Raw genomic sequence first — 16854 nt, forward strand, 5'->3', positions numbered from 1 at the left:
TAACCATAAAACCAATTTTTCCTTATATATTGTTGGACGTTCTGTAGACAGGCCTAAGTCGCTTTTTTTTATATATTTAATTATTGTTTTCAATTCTCAATCTCTAACGTTCACTTGTAGATTAATCATAATATTTTTTTATGGTAACCTAAGTTAATTTCCATGGGTAGATCTCTAAATATACTTAGGGCACTTATTGGCTTTATCCTTCATTTCCAAGTTGATAATTGTGTTTTTAATTTCTTTTTCTTATAAATGTCTATGACGAAAAATATATTTTAAAAACATTTAAACAAGTCTGAATTTTAGGAGCCATTTTGCACAGAAATTCAGGAAATTTATCATGCAGATAGCACCCCCATCTATAGATGTGTAATCCCCAAAGATTGAACAAAGATTATTGATAGGGAAAAACATAATCTCTCAGTCAGTGACTCAGGCTAATTATAGTCAGGTGTAATATTCAGTTTGGGTATGAGCTTGACTTGCCCTGCTAATAGTAAAAAAAATAATTCAGAGAGTTTTGTTAGCTCCACCCCACAACAGAATTGCATTTAATGGCGATTGAACCAATCAAACGACATTTTATTAAACCAAGTGGCAATTAAGGACACTTGTACTGAGAGATTATGAAGGTTGCCATTGATAAATTCATCTTCTGAAAATACTAGTCATCTAGCTGTCTTGCCATTTTGAAAGTAATTCTTTCAGAGTCACTTATATGGAACAAATATGCAAGCAAAAGTTCAGAGTGAAGTGAACATACAATCTGCAGGTAGCTTTTCTGAAGGAGGTCAGCAATGGTAGCTCCAGCTATAGGTTTCCCTTAAGATAACAAAACTTGACATAGATTGCAAAGGATTGCAAAACATTTTCATTAATCAACATGCAGAATATTCACAGATGGGAGGAATTCAGCACTGTAGCTACTCCATCATCATTGGCAACATGTTTTTTTCTCATTTTGGATTGAGTAGGAGCAAACCCCTGTTGGTTTTCTTTTTGCCATCAGTGCCCCATTTCTGGGATTTACCTTCACTTCCTGTCCCATAACCAAAACAGGAAGTGGGAAGAAATCCCAGAAAATGTAGGGTATACATTTGGGACCCCCAGGCCACCGGAACTAGTGTCCCCATTGGAAAATTTCCCTCTCTATTACTTTTCTGGGGACAACCCAAAATATGGGATTTGCTTTTACTTTTAATGATAACAATAAACAGGACAACTAGAGAGGATGAATCTCTATAATGTGAGCACAGACAGCAATAAAAGCTGCAGGTGTTCCTCTCCACTTTCTCTAAAAATACAGAAACAGTTTTGCCTTTAGTTATACTTTAAACATCAACTATTTTTCTTTCCTTTGGGTCATTGTCTTATATAAATCAAAGATAGAAGAAATAATGCAATTTGCAGTCTAGCATAAATATTGTACATACATTTTTTCTATGGAATGTCTTTTTCAGGCTGTCAGTTGATGATTCTGATAGACCAGGTGCGGACAAGTCAGAGTTTTTCAAGGCAATCAACAATTGATGTACAAAAGAGGTAAGAATGTTGACTAAACCAGTAAGTAAATAGCTTTAGATATTCTGGTTTCTCCCAGTGTTTGTTAGAAGCTGCAGCAAGTCAGATAGAACCCACATCATTTCCTGGCTGGAAGACATCCAATAAAATTTAGCCTTTTCCTTGCCCACCTTACTGTTAATGGCCCTCTGCTTTCATTCGTTGTATTTCAGTTCTTTCAATCATAGGTGCTCAGCATCACATGTGGGTGGTACCTAGGGCACTCTGCATGCAAAAAGCCTAGGAATGCTCACTCCTCTAGACTAACCTCCACCAATGAAGGCTTTTTTAATATTTGCTAAATTCCTCCCAAGAGCTAATCCACTGTTTGCATTGGGACTCAGGAATGCCTTAGTATCCCAAAAGGGAAAAAAAAACTGTTTGCTGTAACTGCTTTTAAAGTGTTAGCTGGAGTTCAACTTTAATTTGTTAGTGTATCTAAATCTGCTACTGCATCTTACACTCCCCTCACCCAAGACTGACAATGCTGCTGTCCAAAGGTGCCCCTTGTGCTCCTTCATGCAGAATGGGGTCACTCTAATACAGGAGATGTGTTACTGGCCAGATCACCAGGTGATCACAGAGGGAAATTCCCTAAAAAGAAAACAAATGTAGCCACTGAATCAAATGATTGGTAAGCTGCACTATATTACATTTTTGCGTTTGGGTTGAATGCCACTTTGAGCTTTTAACATCCCTATGCTTTAGCAAAAAACAAACCTTTCTGTATGCATTCTGGCTGTGAAATTTGTATCTGTTATGTGAAGTAATGACAGGCTGATGATCCATTATTGAAGAGTTGGGAGTTTTTGCCTTAAAGGAGTTGTCTCTCTATCCAGCGATGTCCACGCGTCCCATGGCTGTTTCCCACATGATTGGGTGAGACACAGCAGCTGCGCCATTGGCTCCCACAGCTGTCAATTAAAGTCAGTTAGCCAATCAGGAAAGAGAGGGGGCAGAATGGACACATGGAGCTGCAGCTCGGTTTGGGTGACCCCGTAGAAAGCTGTTCTCTGTGGGGGCACTCAACGGGAGTGAGGGGCTAGGAGCAGCAAAGAGGGACCAGAGAAGAAGAGAATCCAGGCTGCTCTGCGCAAAACCAACTGCCCAGAGTAGGTAAGTATAACATGTTTCTTATTTAAAAAAAAAAAAGACTTTACAATCACTTTAATCAGGCCATTAACCAGAGCTTTGTTCAAAATGTTTCATTGTAAGAATATTTTTAAACTTTCTAATCATTAGTGGGATGAAGTTGATGTTCGCTTTAGGCCTCATTAATGAGAACATGTGAAGGATATATGGAAATAGTTTGCAAATTAAATAATTTCTAAAATCATATGTGGTTTGGTAAAGTCCATTCACTCCAAAATTGATTATTAAAAGCAAACAAAATGTTTAAGTACTTTTGAATGACATTTGCCAAGTCATCGAATATAGTGAGAATTTTCATATAAATGTACGTATGGCCAGCTTAAGGCTCCATGTACACGGGATGCTGGAAATGGCCGTTTAGGAGCAGTTGGGCGTTTTTTTCAGAAGCCCCTGAACCCATCTACATTTTATCTTATCTGTCCATGTACACCAGGTCGTTTACAGTCATTTGCAGGCAGTTGCGTTCAGGGACTGTTTTTAGAACGCAATTATTTGCGTTCGAACGTGTGTTTCCCGGCGTTTCAAATGCACAAACGTGTCCGAACGCGTCTGAACGCGTCCGAACGCGTCTGACTGCGATGACCCACGTTTAGCGTTCGCGTTTTTCCATTTTAAAGGGCAATAATTTTTTTGACCTCTAGGAACGCTTCTAAACGCAAACGCCCGCAAATGCCGCTAAACGCCCACTAAACGCGGGTACAAACGCGACCGAACGGATGTTTCAAACGTCCTAAAAATTCCATCATTCAAAGGGACTTTTAACAACGTCCCGTGTACATGGAGCCTTAGTCTTGTAGAACTCACCAGCTTGTACTATACACACAGTCAGCTTGCAGGATGCTTTAGAATTATGGCAAAAAACTTGTAACTATAATGTATGTATATATATATGTACACAAATCTATATATTTATAGTATAACATGTAGAAAGACCAGAGTATCCTCTAAGTAAAGCCATCTATTTAAAACATATGTTACTTAAATAATGATAAATTATAGTATACCAGGTGATATTGAGTTGTACCGTTCTTGTTGCTGTGAGTCGAGTGTTATCTGTGTAATTTGGAAACAAACTGTAAAAAAATGTTCAGACCATTCCTCCCACGTGCATTTGCAGTTGTGAAAGTACAGCACATTTCCATTTTCTATTTAAAGCCCTCTGTTTTTAATATTGCTAGCAGGAATCACTTCCTGTAGCAGTTTTCTTATAAAATCATTTTTTTCTTTTGTTTAGTAAAAGTCAGTTGATACTGGAAAGGCCAGTGGAGACGGCCCTCCTGCTAAGTGTGGCAGGCGTCCGCTCTATAATGCTCAACCAGTGGAACACAAGTGTGGAGCAGAACGCTAAAAGATTGGACTTCCTCTCTGAGTGTGAGTATAGATGTGTTGTATTTTAGTAACCATAGTTGTCATTATTTAGGCTGATGTAGCTCCTCAAACTTCAGGATGTATATATGGTGCTTGACAAATCCAGGTTGCAAATGTCAAGCTTTGTATCTTCTAAACAAATCTCAAAGGAGACGTCTATGCCAATGAAAAACACTGTGTAGGTTAAAGTGGAACTTTACCCATAACAGTTTGATTACATTCAATGTTCTTTAACAAACGAACATACATTCCATGTTAATATTTATGCTTCCAAAATTAGTTTGTTCTGTAAATTGCCCTCTAGCATTGCTCCTGTTTCTACTTGCTGGAGATGGCCATTTTGTTGTAGCTTAGAACAGTCACTTCCTTAGTGAAGACTTTCCCTCGCTCCTTAGTCTCAAAAACTATATGTCAGTTTCTATAATTAAATTGTGTACATTTCCAGCCCCGAATAAATGTCTAGGCTCAGGGGAAGGTGACAGAAGCTTTACATCACTCAGTCTCCTAGCACTGCTTCTGCTGAAGGTGATATGAGAGGATATCTGGGAGATAAGATCCCTTGTAAGTTTAACTTTTTGTACCTCCCTGGCAGCAGGGTTTATCACGTCCTCTTTCTTTTCTTTTCTTTTCTTTTCTTTTCTTTCTCTCTCGCTAATCTGTGTTCCCTCTGTGTCTTTCCTGATGCTTCCTACTCTCCCCTTCCCTCAGTAGCAGTGCTGTCAGCAGATCGACCTCTAGTGACTGATTTTAGACACAGTGCCAAAAATAGAGAGCAACTGAGCATGTGCAGAGCAGGGTGAGGTGATGTATTACCGATTTTAAACAGTATAGGCACTTATCTTTAATATTTTACTTACAGTGGGGAAAATAATTATTAGATCCCTGCAGATTTTGTAAGTTTGCCCACTTACAAAGAAATAAAGGGTCTATAATTGGTATCATAGGTGTAGTTTAAATGATAGAAACAGAATATCAACCAAAAATTCAGAAATCCCACATGATACAAATGTTATAAATTGAGTTGCAGTTCAGTGAGTAAATAAAAGTATTTGATCCCCAAGCAAAACATGACTGAGTACTTGGTTGAAAAACCCTTGTTGGCAAACACAGAGGTAAGAGTTCCTTGTAGTCGGTTACTAGGTTTGCACACATCTCAGGAGGGGTTTTGGTCTACTCTTCTTTATAGATCTTCTCTAAATCCTTAAGGCCCCTTTCACACATGCTGTCCGTTTGTCCATTTTTCATCCATCCGTTGACGGATGAAAAACGGACATCAATGTATCTCTGTGTAAAAATGGATGACAACGGATGATCATCAGTTAACATCCATTTTCATCCACTTCCGTCAATGTCTGTTTTTTTTTGAACGGATGAATGCCCCATTTTTTATCCGTCAAAAAAACGGATCGGACAAAAAACGGATGACAACGGATGAAAAGCGGATGACAACGGATGAAAAATGGATGACAAAGGATGAAAAATGGATGAAAAACAGATAATAACTGACGAAAAACGGATGAAAAAACGGATAACAACTGATGAAAAACGGATGAAAAACGGATGAAAAATGGATGAAAAACGTATGAAAAACTGATACATTTTGACGTGACAGAACTGATGAACTGAACGGACCGTATGTGTGAAAGGGACCTAAGGTTTCTTGGCTGTCGCTTGGCAACTCACAGTTTCAACTCCCTCCATACATATTTATTAAGGTCTGACTGGCTAGGATACTCCGTGACCTTAATGTTCTTCTTCTTGAGCCACTCTTTTTTTGCCTTAGCGGTATGTTTTGGGTCATTGTCATGCTGGAAGACTCGTCCAAAAACCATCTTCAGAGTTCTGGCTGAGGGAAGAAGGTTCTCATCCAAAATTTTACAATGCATTGCCCCATCCATTGGCCCCTCAATGTGGCAAAGTCGGTCTGTACCTTTAGCAGAGAAACAGCCCAAAAGCATAATGTTTCCATCTCCATGCATGACTATAGGGATGGCGTTCTTAGGGTAATAGTCAGCATTTTTTTTCCTCCAAATACGGCAAGTCCAGTTAATGCCAAAGAGCTTAGTTTTGGTCTCATCTGACCACAGCACTTTCTGCCAATCCTTCTCTGAATCATTTAGATGTTATTGCCAATCTTCAGATGGGCCTTTACTTGTGCCTTCTTGAGGAGGGGGATGTGCTGTGTTTGGAGTTCCACTTTAACCTACAGTATTTGTCAAGTTGTACTTTGGCAGAGATGGCCCCACCTGCAGTACAGTCTTTCTTTCAGTGGTGTGTGCTGGAACACAGTGTTCCAGCTCCCAAGACCCCAGATTAACTTCTGTTTAAACTTGTTCAAGGAATAGAGGGTCCTCAAGAAGAGGGGAACCCCGCAAAACGCGTCAACCTCTATCTTGACCATAGGCTATACATGTTTACAATGAATGATGAACATTGGTATTATTGCAAGCAGCTATATGAATTATGTGACTTTACATATATTTTATTAGCAGAAATAAACTTTTATTTTTATTTTTTTAAATATCAATGTATCGTCGTGTTCACTGGAGGGGTATTTATAGTCCTATTATTCACATTTTTGCTATTACAGCATATGTCTGCTTTACCCGCCTCCCGCCTGATATACAGACAAATGAAGGCGGAACAGGGCGGCTCTTGTTCTGGGACGACGTCATATGACTTCGCCGAGTTTAGCCGCGATTTCACGCCCATGGGGGCACGCAGCCCAGTGATCACGAGCGTGCCGTGTCCCACCCAACCTCGGCAAAGAGACGTGGCTTTCCAATCACAGCATATCACATGTAAACAAGGGGATGCTGCTTATCGGCTCTCCTCACCTCACACTGACAGAGTGTGAGGAGAGGAGAGCCGATCAGTGGCATCTCCTCACAGGGGAGGCATGTAAAGGTAATTAGGGCACTGATCATCAGTGCCCTGATTATAATGCATCCCCAACATTGCCCATCAGTGACACCAGTCTGTGCCCATCACTGATACCGGTCTATGCCAATCAGTGAGACCAATCTGTGCCCATCAGTGATGCCAATAAGTAGTGCCACCTATCTTTGCCCATACGTGCTTCCTATCAGTGCTTATCATTGCCACCTATCAGTGCTGCCTATCAGTGACCATCAGTGCTGCTTATCAGTGCTGCATATTAGTGACTCCTCATCAGTGCCACCCCATCAGCGCAACCTATCAGTGGTGCCCATCAGTGCAGCCTAGTCAACGCACATCGGTAAAGGAGAAAAATTACTTAGGAAGACTTTTTTTTTCAAAATTTTTTTCTTTTTCTTTTTAACAAAAAAATAAAAAACCCAGTGGTGATTAAATACCACCAATTGAAAGTTCTATTTGCGTAAAGAAAATTATAAAAAATTCATATGGATACAGTGTTGCATGACCGCACAATTGTTATTCAAAATGTGACAACACTGAAAGCTCAAAATTGGCCTGTACAGGAAGGGGGTTAAAGTGCCCTGTATTGAGGAGGTTTAACTGGACCTCATACCCAGGGCTTATTTTTTTAGGGGGAATGCAGTTTTTGTACCTTCAGCATTGAATGTATGTAATGATAAGGGGTGCTGAGATATGCTGGCTGCGGGGGATTTATTGTTGCTGGGGATATCTACAGTGCCTTGCGAAAGTATTTGGCCCCCTTGAACTTTTCGACCTTTTGTCACATTTCAGGCTTCAAACATAAAGATATAAAACTGTAATTTTTTGTGAAGAATCAACAACAAGTGGGACACAATCATGAAGTGGAACGAAATTTATTGGATATTTCAAACTTTTTTAACAAATAAAAAAATGGAAAAATTGGGCGTGCAAAATTATTTAGCCCCCTTAAGCTAATACTTTGTAGCGCCACCTTTTGCTGCGATTACAGCTGTAAGTCGCTTGGGGTAAGTCTCTATCAGTTTTGCACATCGAGAGACTGACATTTTTGCCCATTCCTCTTTGCAAAACAGCTCGAGCTCAGTGAGGTTGGATGGAGCAGTTTTCAGTTCTTTCCACAGATTCTCGATTGGATTCAGGTCTGGACTTTGACTTCTAACACCTGGATATGTTTATTTGTGAACCATTCCATTGTAGATTTTGCTTTATGTTTTGGATCATTGTCTTGTTGCAAGACAAATCTCCGTCCCAGTCTCAGGTCTTTTGCAGACTCCATCAGGTTTTCTTCCAGAATGGTCCTGTATTTGGCTCCATCCATCTTCCCATCAATTTTAACCATCTTCCCTGTCCCTGCTGAAGAAAAGCAGGCCCAAACCATAATGCTGCCACCACCGTGCTTGACAGTGGGGATGGTGTGTTCAGGGTGATGAGCTGTGTTGCTTTTACGCCAAACATAACATGTTCCATTGTTGCCAAATACTGTAGTGCGATTTTGGTTTCATCTGACCAGAGCACCTTCTTCCAAATGTTTGGTGTGTCTCCCAGGTGGCTTGTGGCAAACTTTAAACAACACTTTTTATGGATATCTTTAAGAAATGGCTTTCTTCTTGCTACTCTTCCATAAAGGCCAGATTTGTGCAGTATACGACTGATTGTTGTCCTATGGACAGAGTCTCCCACCTCAGCTGTAGATCTCTGCAGTTCATCCATAGTGATCATGGGCCTCTTGGCTGCATTTCTGCTCAGTCTTCTCCTTGTATGAGCTGAAAGTTTACAGGGACGGCCAGGTCTTCGTAGATTTGCAGTGGTCTGATACTCCTTCCATTTCAATATTATCGCTTGCACAGTGCTCCTTGGGATGTTTAAAGCTTGGGAAATCTTTTTGTATCCAAATCCGGCTTTAAACTTCTCCACAACAGTATCTCGGACCTGCCTGGTGTGTTCCTTGTTCTTCATGATGCTCTCTGTGCTTTAAACGGACCTCTGAGACTATCACAGTGCAGGTGCATTTATACGGAGACTTGATTACACACAGGTGGATTCTATTTATCATCATTGGTCATTTAGGTCAACATTGGATCATTCAGACATCCTCACTGAACTTCTGGAGAGAGTTTGCTGCACTGAAAGTAAAGGGGCTGAATAATTTTGCACGCCCAATTTTTCAGTTTTTTTATTTGTTAACAAAGTTTGAAATATCCAATAAATTTCGTTCCACTTCATGATTGTGTCCCACTTGTTGTTGATTCTTCACAAAAAATTACAGTTTTATATCTTTATGTTTGAAGCCTGAAATGTGGCAAAAGGTCAAAAAATTCAAGGGAGCCAAAATACTTTCGCAAGGCACTGTATTGTTGCTAGGGGGTCTATTGTTGATTAGGGGGTCTTATGTCACTGGGGGGGCTGATTGCTGCTGGAAGTGATCTACTGTTGAGGGAGGGATCTATAGTTGTTGGCTGCTGGGAGATATGTTGTTGCTGGCAAAGGTCTATTGTTTCCGGGGTGGATTTATTGTCGCTGGGCGGCCTATTGTTGCTGGCTGTGGGGGATCTATTTTACTGCTTTTCTTGTTCTCATTACAAATCCCATAAAAAATGCTTAGCATCACAAAATGATACTTGGTTCTGTTTTCTCTAAAAGGGGTGATACTGGACGGTACAAGGGTCAGTGCTCGGAATTGGGTAGGCTGCAGAGACAAGGGGTGACTCAGAAGGGGGGAGTACCTTAACCTATTTTCTGAAGGAAAAAAGTCCTGCTCATAGCTGTTTTTCCTGTAGTATCTATTGCATAGATTCGTCCTTTTGGAATTTACAATGATCCACCTGTGAATTTATGTGCCTTTGACTCTGGGGATAATTGGATAATGTACTCCTGTAGCAGTCTGAAGACCAGATGTTAGAAATTCGGCAATGGATAATGAGTGTGTATGTGGAAATATTACAGCATGCCAAACTTAGAACAGCGCTTTCTGTCTTTTCCTCCACTCATTTCTTTGATCAAGTCAAGAGAGAGCCTAAACAAAATCTTTCATTGCTTCTGTCATTTAGATTGTTGGTGATCATATTTTTCATGTAGCATTCTGTTATTTAATATTACAGATCTGCTAGCACTTGGCAAGACCACTGGGCAGACTGTACACAGCCAGCGAAAAATCAAGAGTTGCTTTGAAGTGACCGTGAAGGGTACGTCTTACTTTAAATCAGGCCTGGTGTTCTGCTGTTTGTATTCACAGTATGAGTACATTTCAGGACAGTTTCACTCATTCATATTGTATATGTTTGTTTCTATAATGTATTCTGCACAGCCTTTTCATGAAGGATATATTACTAGTGTGTATCATCAAAGAACTTCACAAGAGCTTCAAAGCTTCGCACAGAAGGAATTTACCGTGATCATTCCTGCCTGTACTTCACCAGTCTAAAAGTAGTGTACCCAGCATACTATCTGCCTTCCATCCACTCTACTTGTGCAGATTTAATGAGAATGTTTCCTTTCGAACTTGATAGCAGATTTCCTGGGCCGCAAGTAAGGGGTTACTACTCCTGTACAGGGCCTGGGCCAGCAGGGGGGCTCGGGCAACAGCAGGGAGGGTGAACAGTGTGGCAGAGGGGGGCATTTACTGAAATCGATCTCTGCAGCAGCTGAAATCTAGATCCTTCTAATCTCCCTTCAGCCACCTTTCAATCTTTCAGCTGCTGCAGAGAGAGCCATACAAGCGATTGGTTCCTGTAATTGCACTCCCGCTGCACCAATCACCTTCCCTGTGCACTATCTCTTTCCCCTGTGCCCCTCCCTACAGTGCTGCCGACTTCCCTTCTCTCCCACCTGCTGGCTGCTGCAGGCACACAGGGGGATGTTTCTGGATGGAGAGAGGGGGAATATGTCATATTTACTGGTTCCTTCCTTTCCTTTCCTGAATGAGCACAATCAGTGATTGGTCCCAATAGTAAACTGTTTACTATGCTTTAGTTTGAATAGAAAGTGCTCTATACATTTTACATTCACTGTCCAGCGCAGCTGAGGCTGCAGAGAAAGAGACTGGGGAATTTATATTCTAAGTCTCTTTCTCTGTCTCAAAAGTGAGCAATCAGGGGTCTGTTTCCCTAACATTTGGCCAAAACCCCCCCACCCAACAACATTGTGAAAAAATAAATAATAATTCATTTTTAAAATTGTAAAAATTATAAAAAAATGTACAAAAATATATTTAAAAATGTAAAAATTAATCAAAAAGAAATAGGGGTTCCCTAGCTTAAACAGTGTGAATGAGAGGATTGTTTGTGCAGCTGGAGCCACCTGTTACTCTGTGAGGATATAGTGGCTGTACAGCCCCAGTTGCAGGTCCTAATTTGACAGATGTGCAGGTGAGTGGCCCCAAATGCACACTGTTTGTGTACATCTGCATCCACCTGCCTGTCAAATTAGGACTTGCAGCTGTACAGCTGCTGCATCCCATAGTGTAACATAGCCTGCCTACACACAGCCCGAACCACATATAACAAAATAAAAAAAAATGATTTGCACTGTACAGGCCACAGCACCCATGTAAATTAGCCTCAAGACCTCATTCATTTCCAGAGCTTTAACCACTTGCCGACCGCCGCACAACTACTGCGGCAGTCAGCCTCTCCTGGGCAAAGTGATTTAGTACTACGTCGTTCGCCCAAGAGCCTGTAGGGGGCGAGCGCACCCCGCTAGTTCCCTGGGGAGCCAGCACTTGTGACCGGCGGCTCCGATGTCCGCCGGCCACTCGCGATCTCCCGCAGGAGAGGGAGAAAGACAGATGGCTGATGTAAACACAGCCGTCTGTCATTCTTACTAAAGTAATCACAGGGGCTATGCGATCCTGCTATGTAGGATCGTATGTCTCTGTGATTACATCACGAGCCACGCCCCCCACAGTTAGAATCACGCCCCTAGGGACATATATAACCCCTTGATCACCAGTAAAGTTAACCCCTTCCCTGCCAGTGTCATTTTTACAGTAACAGTGCATATTTATAGCACTGATTACGGTAGTAATGTCACTGGTACCCCCAAAAGTGTCAAAAATGTCAGTTAGGGGTCCAATCTGTCCTCCACAATGTCGCAGTCCCGCAAAAAAAATCGCAAATCGCCGCCATTACTAGTTAAAAAAAAAAACAATAAAAATTACATAAAACTTTCCCGTAGTTAGTAAACGCAATAACTTTTGCGCAAACCAATCAAAATACGCTTATTGCGATTTTTTTACCAAAAATATGTAGCAGAAAACAAATTGGCCTAAAATGTTCAAAAATTTAGATTTTTACATTTTTTTATTTTTTTGGAGAATTTAATATAAAAAAATGTGAAAAATATTGTTATTTTTTCAAAATTGTCGCCCTTTTTTGTTTATAGCGCAAAAAATAAAAATTGCAGAGGTAATCAAATACCACCAAAAGAAAGCTTTGTTTGTGGGGAAAAAAAGGACGTCAATTTCATTTGGGTACAGCGTCGCATGACCGCGCAATTGTCCGTTAAAGTCACGCAGTGCCGAATCTCAAAATAGGGCCTGGTCTTTGAGCAGCCAAATTCTCCGGGGCTTAAGTGGTTAATATAGTTGAGTTTATTAACTCAATATAGTTTTATCTTTTAGATTTAGCAGGACTTTTAGAAGTTATGTTGTGTTTATATCTGCTAATACTGATTTCAATGGGTTTTTTTTTTTTTGCGAAAATATTGTTTTGATATTTTGGGAGGGGGGGGGGGGCTGTCAGGTAGGCTGTACAGGGCCCTATGATTTCTTACAGTAGCCTTCTAACATGCAGACACATATTATTCAGATAACTGGTAGTGTTGGTTGTTTGCAGAAGACACTAAAATCAGTGAGTTACAAGTTACTGTTGATAATACTTTACTGTCTACTTCAACTTGTCTTTAACTCAAATGCCTTGGGCAACTTTGTCTTTAAAAATGTTAACTGCAATATGCCTATATATACTTTTTAGTTGGCTATAACTGTAAAATTCTGCTCACAACAAAGATTTGACAATTAATTAATGTCACACATTCTTGACCCACTGAAACTTTAAGTAGCATAACACCCTCAGCGTTTTGTTAGCTTTTAGCTTAACACGTTGAGCACAGTAAAATAAATATTCCCAAGTAAATGATTTGTTAAAATTCCTACCTGATCACTTTCAGTGCTGCTGGCTCCTGCTCTCTCAGTACTGCTTCCCTGAAGTTCTGGTCTTCACAGGAAAGAGTTAACAGTGGACAGTGCAGTTTCCAACTGGTCTTTTGGCTTGGAGATGGGAGGAGGTAGAAGGAGTAGTGAGGGGCTTTGCTATCCTATGCTATATCAGATTGTATTTTTCTGCTGTGTAGAGAGACAGTGTAGAGAGACATTTCTAGTGGTTGCATGCAAAGGTGACTCTTTTTTGCAAGAGATAAAGAAGCTGCATTCTCGATAAGGGAATAATTCAGCTGCTTAAAGTGTTTAAAAACTGAGGGTTTAATATCCCTTTAATTCTCTAGCAGTCTCCTGATTTTTCTTTCTCTGCTACAATCGGCAAAAATACCCTTTCTGGGTAAAAGGGAGCATGCAGCCTCCTCTCATAATGCACTGCCCTTGCCATTAGCTATGTCTGTGCACTGTCCCCTAACAGATGGGGTGACAACCCAGCTCCCTCTAGGCTCCAACACCAGCTGCCAGCAGGTATATGGGTGATGGCTGCAACAGAGGAAGGATCAGTAGGGATATGCTAGAGATGTGAACATCAGTAGGTCAGGAAGTGGGAAATTGGCTTTACACAAACATTGACACTTTTCGCTAAATGGGCAAGGTGACATGTCTTTTTAAACTGCATACATTATAATCATTTTTGTACTTTTGAATATTTGAGAATTCAGTGTGCATCAGTAACATTTGCATTTCTACTTTTCTTAGCTATGACTTCCAAGAGGAATGTTGTCATTATAATATTCTTAGTATTCGACCCCTTTCACAGGAACATTTCAGATTGGCTCCGCCTGTCTGTTTTTCAGGCGGACCTGGTCAGACCATTCATTGCTCTCAATGGAGCGGCGAATATCAGTGGACATGTGTCCGCTGACACCTGCAAGCATCTGATCCGGCCCGCCAAAAACAGTTGGATGGGGATAAGTTCGCCATCTGTCCAGTGGATAGAAACTGACAGGCAGTCATTTCCACCTGACTGCCCCATAGAGGAGAGCGGGCTGTGTCCAGGTCCACACTGCATAGCGAAGCAGACATGGACCTGTCATCCGCCTGCTCAGTAGGGATTAGCGGAGCTGCTGGACAGAGTCTGCCCCATATGAAAGGGACCTTACACAGAATGTGTCTTAACAGCATATTAAAGTGTGACTCATGGGTGAAACCAGGAATTAAAAAATACTGATGGAATTTTGGACCTTTCTTTGGAAGCTCACCTGTTTGATAGAGGAGAGAGGATGCTTTATATTTTCGTAATACAGACATTTATGCCTTTTGAGTTTTTATCATTTGATTGGAAGAAAACTTTGAAGGCTAGTTCAATTTTTAGCACCATGTTAGGCCTCATGCATACAGGGCATCTGTTTAGCCCCTTTGAATGCAAGAACTCTTGGCAGGAGAAAAGCTGCTTAAAACCAAGGCAAAAGCCACATCCAAAGGCACATATTGAAGATACATTTAGGCGTTAATGTATTCAAAAGGCCAGAATAAATGAATATTCTGGCCAATGAAATCCATTAACGCTCAAACACTAGACGTGTCTAGTGTTTAGGTGCATATATATATATATACACGTCTAGCATTTTTTCTGCTCTTTAGCTTTTCTCCTGAATGTGCTTTAGAGGTTTCATTCATCCTGTAAATGCTCCTCTCCTAAAACACCTGTAAATGTCTATGTGTACATAGACACATAGGCCCACATAGCGGTGCTTTTACAGGCTAAGAAAAATACCAAACACATGAAAATCCCAGTGTGCATGAGGCCTTACATGTCACACCCATGTTCAGGGTGTAACATGGTGCCAAGCGAACCACCTCTCTACCTCCAAAATGCTTTTCCCCCTCTATTAGCATTCCAGGGTTCTCACTCACAGCAGCTGTCAGATATGAAATCGGCATGGCTGTGCATGGCTCTCCCGCACAGCCATATCATTCTTTTAACAGAAGTTTGTGAATGAATAAACTGCAAGCTCTCTAACTGAAAATCTGTATTTCGTTACTGACAAAAAACTGGTAGAAGAATCTGCAGAAGCCTGGCATTGTGCCCGCCATGCATTTATGGCAGTTGCAATGCTTTGCATGTTTATTTCCAAAAAAATAATGCATTTTTTTTGCGAATATTATTGTGTGTTTATTACTATTATGCAAAAGGTGGGTTTAGCCTATAAAAGCCAAGTCATTCAACCCACTTCTTGTGAGACCACGTTGTCAAAGGAATACCCTCTTTGGCTGTGTCATCAAGCCATCCCGGACAAGAGAATGATGCAGAGAACCGTGTCCATGTGACTTTGTGAGGGCTGTTCTCTTCATCATAGAGGGATGTCCTCCATTACTACAGGAAAAAGAGAACCCAGGTCACGTGACCAAACCAAATACAGTTCCAAAAAGGTACATATACAAAAATGTTTTATAATGAGGAATGCAGAAATGTGTTCCAAAGGGAGTGGTCATGTTCTATTATTGAGGGTTTGCCAAACCTAGAGTTGGGCTTTAAAGGCAATCTGTCTTCAAGCCTATTCATTTTGTGATGCCATTGACTAACTCACAAGCTGTTTGCCGATATCAGGGCAGTGAAGTATCTCCTCAGTATTGCTTCAAGTGAGGTAAATGCCTTCCTTGGAACTAGTATGTAGCTTATAAATTAGACAATGGAAACGTCCAGCAAATTGTTACCTGGCTTCAAGATTTTCTGACTTCATCTTTACTGGATGGAACTGATTTACATATCTTTACTATGTGGTATTTTTCTACAAAAGTCCTCCCTTCTTGTGTGTGGCAGCACGAAAATACAATACAAGTTTACTTTACGCATTATAAAATGTTGTGTTTTGTTTCCACAGAGGGAGAGGTCTCTGAAGAAGAATGCAATCAGCCAACAAGTCCAAGCAATCCATTGTTACCTGGTGCCGACTCATCCTTTTTCAACTATACACTGTATGGCCTGCCTAATATGGTGGTTATGTGAGACTTTTGTCAGTGACAATCCAATAAACACTCAGTTTGGTTATACTTGACAACGATCTTGTATTATTGACAAAGGGAAATTATAGCTCTCTTGTTCATCATCAAAGACAAAGACACCCCTCCTTCTTTTCATTGCTGTGATGTCCACAGTGCCTTCCAACCTTCATTTCGCACATTTTCCTTGTATTTGTACAAGCAATCTTAATTTGGGCACGTTCAATAACTATTCTCTTTTTCAGCAAGTATTGTTTGTGACAATACACCAAGACTATATATGGGATATTAATTGCAAGAGAACACAATGGCCTTAGGCCAAATACCTGTGGCTGTTTTATCTGTGAGAATCAGCCACAAACCACATTATATGTTTATGAGTGGGAATGTGTCAGTAGAAGAATGCTTTCAAGGTTTAAACCATGATGTTCTTATTCAAATTAAATAAAAGCTATTTCAATTAGCTACAGCTTAATCCATTTTACTAAGTTTAAAGCCGGGTACACAGGATCAGAAAATCATACAAAAAATACTGCTTACAAAGCTATCGTACGATAATCTGATCGTTAGTACACAGTTTTTGTCCAAACTTTTCCGTAGGGACAAACCCCTAAATGTTTTCATAAGATACCAGATCGTACGATTTTCATTTAATCAATACAGTTTTAATCTAAAAAAATGATATAAATACATTAAATCACTTCTGAATTTTTCTTCTG

The 16854-nt window shown here is 40.5% G+C and overlaps 1 protein-coding gene across 1 annotated transcript in view; it reads left to right on the plus strand.

Annotated features, from left to right (window-relative positions):
• Positions 1–16188, plus strand: part of CFAP46 (cilia and flagella associated protein 46) — a 363053-nt gene extending 346865 nt beyond the window's left edge. Inside the window, exons 57-60 of the mRNA XM_082268864.1 lie at positions 1464–1545; positions 3950–4086; positions 10080–10163; positions 16018–16188. Coding sequence (XP_082124990.1) covers positions 1464–1545; positions 3950–4086; positions 10080–10163; positions 16018–16142 — 428 coding nt within the window. The 3' untranslated portion in view covers positions 16143–16188. The remainder of the gene's footprint in view (positions 1–1463; positions 1546–3949; positions 4087–10079; positions 10164–16017) is intronic.
• Positions 16189–16854: the final 666 nt, after the last annotated feature.

The sequence above is a fragment of the Pelophylax lessonae genome, assembly GCF_965119305.1.
Source record: "Pelophylax lessonae genome assembly, chromosome: 9".
NCBI classification, from domain to species: Eukaryota; Metazoa; Chordata; class Amphibia; order Anura; family Ranidae; genus Pelophylax; species Pelophylax lessonae.